This window comes from Bombina bombina, chromosome 1, assembly GCF_027579735.1.
Source record: "Bombina bombina isolate aBomBom1 chromosome 1, aBomBom1.pri, whole genome shotgun sequence".
Taxonomy (NCBI): Eukaryota; Metazoa; Chordata; class Amphibia; order Anura; family Bombinatoridae; genus Bombina; species Bombina bombina.
In genome coordinates this window covers 1110517253-1110529330 of record NC_069499.1, presented here as the reverse complement: position 1 = coordinate 1110529330, position 12078 = coordinate 1110517253, and the positions used below count along the sequence as shown (strand labels likewise).

Here is a 12078-nt window from a genome sequence, read left to right as displayed (position 1 = left end):
GGTGCAGAGGTGACTGAAGTTTACAAAAGATAAAATAAATCTGTCTTAAAATAACAGGGTGGGCCGTGGACTCGTCATATCGTAAAAGAAATTAATTTATCAGGTAAGGATAAATTTACTTTTCTTTTACAAAGATATGACGAGTCCACGGATTTCATCCTTGTGGGAAACCAATACCAAAGCAATAGGACACGGATGAAAGGGAGGGACAAGACAGGAACCTAAATGGAAGGCACCACTGCTTGAAAACCCTTTCTCCCAAAAATAGCCTCAGAAGCAGCAAAAGTATCAAATTTGGAAAAAGTATGAAGGGACGACCAAGTCGCAGCCTTACAAATCTGTTCAACAGATGCATCGTTTTTAAAAGCCCATGTGGAAGCCACAGTCCTAGTAGAATGAGCCGTAATTCTTTCAGGAGGCTGCTGTCCAGCAGTCTCATATGCCAGGCGAATGATACTTCTCAGCCAAAAAGAAAGAGAGGTAGATGTAGCTTTCTGACCCCTACGCTTTCCAGAATAAACAATGAATAATGAAGATGATTGACGGAAATCCTTAGTTGCCTGTAAGTAAAACTTTAAGGCACGGACCACATCCAAATTATGAAACATACGCTCCTTCTTTGATGAAGGGTTAGGACACAAGGAAGGAACAACAATTTCCTGATTAATATTCTTATTTGAAACAACCTTAGGAAGGAATCCAGGTTTGGTACGTAACACCACCTTATCAGAATGAAAAATAAAATAAGGGGAATCACACTGTAGTGCTGAAAGCTCAGAAATAGCAACTAAAAACAGAACTTTCCAGGATAACAATTTGATATCCATGGAATGCATAGGTTCAAACGGAACCCCTTGAAGAACTAAATTCAAACTCCAGGGAGGAGTAATGGGTCTATATACAGCCTTAATTCTAGATAGAGCCTAACAAAAAAACTGAACATCTGGCACATTTGCCAAACGTTTGTGAAACAGAATTGACAAAGCTGAAATTTGTCCCTTTAAGGAACTCACTGATAACCCTTTCTCCAATCCTTCTTGCAGAAAGGACAGAATCCTAGGAATCCTAACTTTACTCCATGAGTAACCCTTGGATTAACACCAATAAAGATAATTACGCCATATCTTATGATAGCTCTTTCTAGTGACAGGCTTTCTGGCCTGTATCAAAGTATTGATGACCGAATCAGAGAATCCTCGCTTCGATAAAATCAAGCGTTCAATCTCCACGCAGTCAGCTGCAGAGAAATTAGATTTGGATGTTGGAAAGGACCTTGAATGAGAAGGTCCTGTCTCAATGGAAGTTTCTCGGTGGCAGAGAGGACATGTCCACTAGATCCGCATACCAAGTCCTGCGTGGCCACGCAGGCGCTATCAGGATCACTGAAGCTCTCTCCTGTTTGATTCGAGCAATCACGCGTGGGAGGAGAGGAAATGGTGGAAACACATAAGGTAGGCTGAACAACCAAGGCACTGCCAAGGCATCTATCAGTTCGGCCTGAGGATCCCTTGACCGGGATCCGTATCTTGGAAGTTTGGCATTTTGTCGAGATGCCATCAAATCCAACTCTGGTCTGCCCCATCTGAGAATCAATGAGGCAAATACCTCCGGGTGAAGTTCCCACTCCCCCGGATGAAGAGTCTGTCGACTTAGAAAATCCGCCTCCCAGTTCTCTACTCCTGGGATGTAAATCGCTGACAGATGACAATAGTGGGCCTCCGCCCAACGGATTATCTTGGATACTTCTATCATCGCTAAGGAACTCCTTGTTCCCCCCTGATGATTGATATATGCCACAATCGTAATGTTGTCCGACTGGAATCTGATGAATTTGGCCAAAGCCAACTGAGGCCACGCCTGAAGCGCATTGAATATTGCTCTCAGCTCCAGAATATTGATTGGAAGAAGAGACTCCACTTGAGTCCAAACACCCAGAGCCTTCAGGGAGTTCCAAACTGCACCCTAGCCCAGAAGGCTGGCTTCCGTTGTCACTATCACCCACGAGGGTCTGCGGAAACAAGTCCCTTGGAACAGATGATCCGGCGACAAACAACCACCAAAGAAGAGAGTTTCTGGTCTCTTGATCCAGATTTATCTGAGGAGATAAGTCCGCATAATCCCCATTCCACTGTCCGAGCATGCACAGCTGCAGTGGTCTGAGATGAAAGCGAGCAAACGGAACTATGTCCATTGCCGCTACCATTAATCCAATTACCTTCATACACTGAGCCACTGATGGCCAAGGAATGGACTGAAGTGCTCGGCAAGTATTTAGAATCTTTGATTTTCATAGCTACCAAGTCTATCAGAGTTCCCAAGAAAGGAACCCTTGTCTGTGGGACAAGTGAACTCTTCTCTATGTTCACCTTCCAGCCGTGAGTTCTCAGAAAAGACAACACAGTGTCCATGTGAGATCTTGTCAGATGATATGTTGACGCCTGAATCAGAATATCGTCCAGAGAAGGCGCCACCGCTATGTCTCGCAGTCTGAGAACCGCCAAAAGAGACCCTAGAACCTTTGTGAAGATTCTGGGTGCTGTAGCCAACCTGAAGGGAAGAGCCACAAACTGATAATGTTTGTCCAAGAAGGCTAACCTTAGAAACTGATGATGATCCTTGTGAATTGGAATATGAAGGTAAGCATCCTTCAAGTCCACAGTAGTCATATATTGACCCTCCTGGATCATTGGTAAAATTGTTCGTACTGTCTCCATCTTGAATGATGGAATGGAACTCTTAGAAATTTGTTTAGACACTTGAGGTCTAAGATGGGTCTGAACGTTCCCTCTTTTTTGGGAACCACAAATAGGTTTGAGTAAAACCCCTGTCCCTGTTCCAATTTTGGGACTGGACAAATTACTTCCATATCCCCCTGAGGAAAATAGTACTCACCGGTACCATTTAAAATAACAAACTTCTTGATTGAAGAAACTAAAACTAACACCTCACTTTACCATGTCTTCCTAGTATAACACAGGCAAAGAGAATGAATGGGGGTGGAGGGGAGGGGCTATATGTGCAGCTCTGCTGTGGTGCTCTTTGCCGCTTCCTGTTAGCAGGAGGTTAATATCCCACAAGTAAGGATGAAATCCGTGGACTCGTCATATCTTTGTAAAAGAAATATATAGATGATTAAAGTTTGTATATTATCACATTATAAATTTATTTCTCCAAAATTAGCGTTAGTGTTTTTTTGACCCTCTAAAGATTTGTACAAACAAAATTAAGGGACAGTCTACACCAAAATTTGTATTGTTTAAAAAGATAGATACTCAATTTATTACCCATTCCCCAGTTTTGCATAACCAACACTGTTATATTAATACACTTTTACTTGATTACCTTGTATCTAAGCCTCTGCAGACTGCCCCCTTACCTCAGTACTTTTGAGAAACTTGCAGTTTAGCCCATCAAGGCTGACTCATAAATAACACTATGGGCGTAAGCACAATGTTATCTATATAGCACACATGAACTAGCGCTGTCTAGCTGTGAAAAACTGTCAAAGTGTGTGTGTGTATGTATGTGTGTGTGTGTGTGTGAGTGAGTGAGTGAGTGAGTGTGTGTGTATGTGTGTGTTATATATATATATATATATATATATATGTTATTCTTTATATTCTAAAGTAAGCAGCTACTTGATTTACTGTTTTTATGCCAGTCAGTCAGCATAATTTAACTGATGTGAAACTCATTTGTACATCTCCTGCCACTGCTTGTGCTTGAGGCGCTTTATGTTTTGCTGCTCCCTCTACAAAAAAAAACACTGCACTATAGAGTGTAGGTATCATTCTATGGCAGCAGTGTTTGCTATAAACCTTGTTGCAAACATAGCTGCCAGATGGCTAAGGACACGTGCACACTCCTGAGCTCACCTAGGATTACTCTTTAACAAAGGATACCAAGAGAAGTAAGAAAAATTGATGACAGAGGAAATATGGAAAGTAGTTTGAAAATGTTATACTCTGTTCCGTTAATTTAAGTTTAATTTTGACATTACTGACCCTGTAATAGGAACAGTCTTGATTTGAGTTTCAGAAAATAAACATTTTCTATAAATCAAGGACTTGTGATGACATTTTAAAGGATTACTTTCTGTTATAATTTTTAAGCTAAACAACTAACATATTAAAGTTAATAAACATTAATTAAAACCTACTGACCTATATTTTCTCCAAAATGAAGTTTCATAACGTTCTATAAGTTATATATTTTATTCCCCGATGATGTCACGTTATCCTGCCCACTATTTTCAGCACTGTGTGTTCAAAATACTTAAACCAATGAAATTGTGTTTAAAGCGCCATTTTGAAACCTAGGTATTGTAAACGAATTGGTACAGAGCAAAGGATACCCACGGAGTGGGTTTGGAAAACAATTACAATTTGCAGACAAGATTTCTTATATACGGTAGAGATATGTTAATGAAATGCTATTGATAAAAAGCGTATTTGGGGTAGTTAGTTAGTAACAGGCATAGAAAATATTTACTTACAGTGGCCCTTTAAACTTTGGTATTTATGGATTACAATTGGTCAAAGGTTACAAGCATTTTCACTTAAATGTCAAAAAATAAACATTAATGATTAATGCGATAGAGCATGTGATTTAAAAAAAAGAATCCAATTTACTCCTATTTTCTAATATTTCTTTTCATTGTAACTAAATTGTATGCTCTATGCATGAATGGAAACTTCTGGGTTTCAGGCTTAGTGCTGTAATCCTATTTATCACTGTCTGTCTCAGTCCTTCCCCTTGACTTATACATTTCCCCTTATATCCATCTTTCTTTCAGTCTTTCATAGCGCCTTCCTTTTTCCCCTTGACTCCTTCTCCAGTGCCTGATTGTTCTATAACTGCACAAAATGTGTGTTCCGACTCCTGCTTCTGTCTTGTAGTGTGCTAGGACCACACGATCCAATGCTTGGTTCAGCATTAGTGCACTACTCTTTGTTTAGTGAGCTTTTCCCATTATATTTTGTGTGCACACTCAGCTTCTCTTAGTTGTCTTCATTCAATTTGGGTGCACTATTCCTTTTGTCTATCTGTTACTCACTTGGCTTTCTACTACTGATCTGTGTTTGCCTTCTCCCTATTGGATACCTTTGCTCAGCAATAACTGGAACTGACATTGATTTGTTTAATGGATTTTGAGTCTGTCTATCCCTTTGATACCTGGCATCTAACCTACCTGGCTTGACCTTCGGCTTGTACCTGTTTTCTGAGTCTGTCCCTCCCTGGCACCATTACCTGGCTCTTTTTACAGTAAGGCTAATCCTAAATCGTATACCCAGTACTGTTGCTCTTGGCTGATAACTGATTAGACTCCTACCTTAGCCCCTGGGTCACTCCTGGCTATCAATATTCTCTGTGTGTGACACAGTCATAGGGGCCTATCTATCAAGCTCCGAAAGGAGCTTGACGGCCCTTGTTTCTGGCAAGTCTTCAGACTCGCCAGAAACAGCTGTTATGAAGCAGCGGTCACAAAGACCGCTGCTCCAAAACCCTCCATACAATCGGGTTGATTGACATCCCCTGCTGGCGGCCACTTGACCGCGAGTCTGCAGGGGGCGGCATTGCACCAGCAGCTCTTGTGAGCTGCTGGAGCAATGTTAAATGAGGAGAGCTTATTGCTCTCCGCATTCAGCGATGTCTTGCGGACCTGATCCGCACTGTCGGATCAGGTCCGCAAGGCATTTCTTAAATATGCCTCATAGTCTTAAAAGACCAGACTCAAGACAAACTTATTTTCCTACTGTGGTCCCAGGTCTATTCAAACACGAATTTCTCTTATGTGAAAGCTGCAATCTTGCTCTTTCAAATGAGTGATCCTGTGGCGGACATGCTTCTAGATGATTCTCATAACAATGACAAATCTCATAAAACTTATGAAGCCCTTTTTATATTAGAGTGATGAACATCAGACTTGTATTCTTCTTTAGTAATTGCCAATTTCAATGACATTTTTCTTGACTGTTTCTAAGATTATTACAACTGTCTCCGGTTTCTGATATTGTTCTTTTTTGTTGCAGGATGCATAGTAGGAGCTCTGGCAGTATGTTGGCTTCCTTTCCAAGCTCGCCGTCTGATGACCATAATGCGCAGTAAAGAGCAGTGGACAGAAACGTATTACCGTTCATACATCACCTTACAACCCATTACCAATTCATTTTACTATCTGAGCTCCTGTCTCACTCCCCTGCTCTACAACCTGACATCTCGCACCTTCCGCAGAGCCTTCCTTCAAACCCTGATACCTTGTTTACAAAGACCACTACTGGCTTCTGGGTCATGGCAACAACAGTCTAGTATCCAGGGAGGCAGACTGTCTCATCAAGGACAGGAAACTAGCAATTTGTAAAGCAGTCTACCGTATTCCCCTTAATAGATAGTTTAATCCAATATCATGGTTCTTTAAAAAAAAAAAAAAAATCCTTCTGGACTGATCATAGAAACCAAAATGTCCTTTAAAGTGATTTAAAAAGCAGAGGTTCTACATTACTATTTTTATTTTGCATTGAAAATAATTGATCTAACATTTATATTCTGTAATTATTATTCTGCAGTATAATCATGAATCTGTAAATATTATTCCGTAAGGCACTCTTACAGTGGGGCTTAGGTTTTCATAACATTGCTAGCAAGCTATGAAGTGCAATATTAAATGTTCAGTTTAGTTAGACAAAAAATAAATCTGTGAATGACTTTTTTTGAATGTATAACATATTGCAGTTTAATGGCTGAAGTATCAGTGGTGTGAAGAGTAACCAGCCATAATGTGCCCTGCATAAATCTTTATGAGCTATATACTCTGTTATATGTTATATTGTATATAAAATAAAGGCACTTATAACAATGTATATGATCTTCAGTCACAATGTTTAGCAGAATAAAAACATGCAGTTAAGCAGCTATCTCTGTTAAGTCTGACTTCACACTTGTTCCCAGAATAAAGTATAATTTACACAGTGAGATGTCACTTTTGACTAAAATACGCACACATAGACCCCTGGGACATAGCTGCAACAAGCAAAGCAGTGTATATGGCACTTTCTAAAGAGGGACAATAACTACGTATTCTACAGAGTTTTGACAAAGAATGGAATATTCAGATGTTCTTAAATCTGTAATAGTAATGAGTGTGTGTGTGTGTGTGTGTGTGTGTATATGTATATATATATATATATATATATATATATATATATATATATATCAATATTGAAAAGAAGCACTCACTGAACTTTCTCCAACAGTGACAAATAAGTTTAATGAAGTTTTAGTGATGTTTCGGGACAGCAACAGTCCCTTCCTCTGACCAATTAACAATGTGTAAAAACAGCCTTTAAATAGGCTCCAGATAACACTCCCCACAAGGTTGACCAATCACGGCCAAGTATTGAACACACCCCTCATTGTGACCAATCAAAATCAGTAATAGATACCAACATGTTTGTATAGTGAAAATATCAATGACAAAAACTTAAATAAAATTGAACCCTGAATAGTCACTTCAATGGGGCAATCGCACTCCAGTCAGGTGCATATCAGGCAGGTTATAGAATAAACAAACTAGGTGTAATAAACAAACAGAGTTGGTGATCGTAATTCCACCAATAAGCAACTTTCTTACACTCACAGTCAATACGTCATCCAATAGTAACTATGGCTAACGCCCCTTATCACTAGGGACGCCCAGAGCGATCACAAAACCAAATGATAAAGTGTTACGATGGAGCTTAAAGTTAATGAGATATCGTCGTCCTCCCAGAATGAGTCTATCCAACAGTCTCAAAGCTATATCATCTTGAGTGCTTCTTCTCAGTATTGCTACAAATTACCCTCATAGCACCCTGACAATTGCAAGAGTTGGTAAGAGTGCATTTACACCAATTTTCTGTATATATATATATATATATATATATATATATATATATATATATATATATTCAGAGGCTGGTTCACTCACACTAACCGGTGTCCTGATGCCAGGGTGCTGAATACAGGTAGAGGTATATGTAATAGAAGACAGCACTCATTGGTCTTAAGAAATAGCAATAGTAGCTTTTATTTACGTGACGTATCGGGGACAGCTCCCCTTCATCAGACCAACAATGAAATATGACAAGCAAACATTTATACCCTCTAAGACCCTCCCCCACTGAACAGGAATTGCACCAAAACGGTTGTCAAGGCAACATCTACTGTTACCCAAAGAAAGTATATACAAATACAGATACAAGATTAACTAATACCTAATGCACTGTATCCAATCACAAAGTGAAAACACAGATCAATCATAGTGAACATACAGAATTGATAGGTACATACATATAACACAAATAAATCAAACAAAACAAACAGACTGCAGGCACAGAGTATATATTACATGGCAACTGTACATAGGCCCACTAAAAGTGTGAGAACGCCAAATCGCAATAAGAGTCATGTAGCAAGACATAGTAAGCACAACATAAAGTACTGGTCTACTTAAATGTATATGCTAATGGTCGTGGATAATTAAGAGCCCTTAGTATGGTACTAATATCCTCAATCTTAACAGATAGTCTAACAGTCACTGGTCGGCACAGTATACCGGTAGTGCAGATATACCTAGCTTATATCAGTAACATCTGGACCTCTGATCGCATCACCAAACACTAAATGTACATTTACCTTGCAAAGCTCATAACCGTCACAGTAGCAGTCCTGTGTGCATAACAAAGTGCGAGAGTAGACACCTTAAACAACCAGAGTGCCTGTGTGGGAGGGGTAGAAATAGTCGTAGCATACCCGAAACAGTCAGTCATAGTGCCAGCCGCGTCTGATAAGGCAAGCTCTTAAGCCAACAAACTGTGAACAAGTGAAGGGTGCGCAGGCTTATGTAATCACCCCAGACATTTACAAAACACGGAAGGGGACTGCACTCTCAGACCGGACCGGGTACACATCCCATGACCCTGCAACATGCTCAGCCCTGGGTGCTCACTGGCACTTACAGGAAGCTGTGCTGTCCCCAAATGCGGTAACTAACCCTTCCATTTTTGCTTTTAAACTTAGCTGAGAGCTTGTGAGTGCTGGACTTTCTCTGTGTGTTGTATTAATTTGCTTTGTAATTTTCCCTATGGTTCTTGCACTCAGACCTGTCTGGGGTTAACTGCCTGTGACTCTGGGGACAGCACAGCTGGTGCAATGATAAATGCCGACAGAGTATGCGGTCGGCATTTATCGATGTGCAGCGGACATTAACCGCAATATTGGATCATGTCTGCTTTCACAATGTTAAATCGGCCCCTGAGAGTGCAGTCCCCTTCCGTATTTTGTATATGTCTGGGGTTATTAGATAAGCCTGTGCACCCTTCACTTGTTCCCAGTTTGTTGGATTGAGAGCTTGCATTGTGTGGCTGTTTTAGGGTGCCAGGTTTTTAGAAAGGGACCTTGACATGGTACCTGGGCTTGTCCCATTTGGCCAAATGCGGTAACTAACCCTTCCACTTTTGCTTTTAATCTTAGCTGAGAGTTTGTAAGTAAGTGCTGGACTTTCTCTGTGTGTTTTGTAATTTTCCCTATGGTTCTTGCACCCAGACCTGTCTGGGGTTAACTTCCTGTGACTCTGGGGACAGCACAGCTTCCTGTGAGTGCCAGTGAGCACCCAGGGCTGAGCATGTTGCAGGGTCATAGGATGTGTACATGGTCCGGTCTGAAAGTGCAGCCCGCTTCCGTTTTTATATATATATATATATATATATATATATATATATATATATATACACAATATATACACACACATATGTAAGTACATTTTAGCCCTTATGCAATATTCATATTTGAAGGTTTTAACTATGTATTTACTGTAAATATTTCACATTGCAATATTCTGCACATACCCGACGCGCACAAAAAGCTTACTTCTAGCACAGTTAACGCTCGTGCAGGAGCATTAAATAGCGCTCCACTTGTAATCTGGCTTAAAGTGTTTGTGTATTTGCTGTAAATATTTCACATTCCAACGTTCTTTACATTGGGGAATATGCTATAAGTATTTTAAAATAGATATTCCTATATATATATATATATATATATATATATATATATATATATATATATATATATATATACACAGTGGGGCAAAAAAGTATTTAGTCAGCCACCAATTGTGCAAGTTCTCCCACTTAAGAAGATGACAGAGGCCTGTAATTTTCATCATAGGTATACCTCAACTATGAGAGACAAAATGTGGAAACAAATCCAGACAATCACATTGTCTGATTTGGAAAGAATTTATTTGCATATTATGGTGGAAAATAAGTATTTGGTCGCCTACAAACAAGCAAGATTTCTGGCTCTCACAGACCTGTATCTTCTTCTTTAAGATGCTCCTCTGTCCTCCACTCATTACCTGTATTAATAGAATCTGTTTGAACTTGTTATCAGTATAAAAGACACCTGTCCACAACCTCAAACAGTCACACTCCAAACTCCACTATGGTGAAGACCAAAGAGCTGTCGAAGGACACCAGAAACAAAATTGTAGACCTGCACCAGGCTGGGAATACTGAATCTGCAATTGGCAAGCAGCTTGGCGTGAAGAAATCAACTGTGGGAGCAATAATTAGAAAATGGAAGACATACAAGACCACTGTTAATCTCCATCGATCTGGGGCTCCACGCAAGATCTCACCCTGTGGGGTCAAAATGATCACAAGAACAGTGAGCAAACATCCCAGAACCACACGGGGGACCTAGTGAATGACCTGCAGAGAGCTGGGACCAACGTAACAAAGGCTACTATCAGTAACACACTACGCCACCAGGGACTCAGATCTTGCAGTACCAGACGTGTCCCCCTGCTTAAGCCAGTACATGTCCGGGCCCGTCTGAAGTATGCTAAAGAGCATTTGGATGATCCAGAAGCGGATTGGGAGAATGTCATATGGTCAGATGAAACCAAAGTAGAACTGTTTGGTAGAAACACAACTCATCGTGTTTGGAGGAGAGAGAATGCTGAGTTGCAACCAAAGAACCCCATACCTACTGTGAAGCATGGGGGTGGCAACATCATGCTTTGGGGCTGTTTCTCTGCAAAGGGAACAATACGACTGATCCGTGTACATGAAAGAATAAATGGGGCCATGTATTGTGAGATTTTGAGTGCAAACCTCATTGAAGATGAAACGTGGCTGGGTCTTTCAGCATGACAATGATCCCAAACACACCGCTCGGGCAATGAAGGAGTGGCTTCGTAAGAAGCATTTCAAGGTCCTGGAGTGGCCTAGCCAGTCTCCAGATCTCAACCCCATAGAAAACCTTTGGAGGGAGTTGAAAGTCTGTGTTGCCCAGCTACAGCCCCAAAACATCACTGCTCTAGAGGAGATCTGCATGCAGGAATGGGCCAACATACCAGCAACAGTGTGTGACAACCTTGTGAAGACTTACAGAAAACGTTTGACCTCTGTCATTGCCAACAAAGGGATATATATAACAAAGTATTGAGATGAACTTTTGATATTGACAAATACTTATTTTCCACCATAATTTGCAAATAAATTCTTTCCAAATCAGACAATGTGATTGTCTGGATTTGTTTCCACATTTTGTCGCTCATAGTTGAGGTATACCTATGATGAAAATTACAGGCCTCTCTCATCTTCTTAAGTGGGAGAACTTGCACAATTGATGGCTGACTAAATACTTTTTTGCCCCACTGTATATATATATATATATATATATATATATATATATATATATACTGTATCAATACCTATATAATCATATATACCTATATGTATAGATATATATTATACCAAAAACATCATATATATGTAGAAATATGTATTTATGAATAAGTAGAACATATTCTGCTATGTGAAGAACATTGGAATGGAAAATATTAATATTTTGTGTCGGGTTAGCACACTTGAGAAAATGAGATTGGGTTTGCCGACTTTTTACATTCAACTTGTAATATCCGTGCTACCTGGCATGCTCAAAAAGCTTTCTTATAGCCCTGGGTGGGTTGATATGTTGACCCATAATGCCGCAATGGATACGGATTTTACCTATTTTCTGAATTTGTAGAGA

General features: G+C 40.0%; 1 protein-coding gene across 1 annotated transcript in view; it reads left to right on the top strand.

The window, feature by feature from the left end:
• LOC128641295 (G-protein coupled receptor 39) overlaps nucleotides 1-6837 on the top strand; it is a 12229-nt gene extending 5392 nt beyond the window's left edge. The window contains exon 2 of the mRNA XM_053693897.1: nucleotides 6033-6837. Coding sequence (XP_053549872.1) covers nucleotides 6033-6361 — 329 coding nt within the window. The 3' untranslated portion in view covers nucleotides 6362-6837. The remainder of the gene's footprint in view (nucleotides 1-6032) is intronic.
• Nucleotides 6838-12078: the final 5241 nt, after the last annotated feature.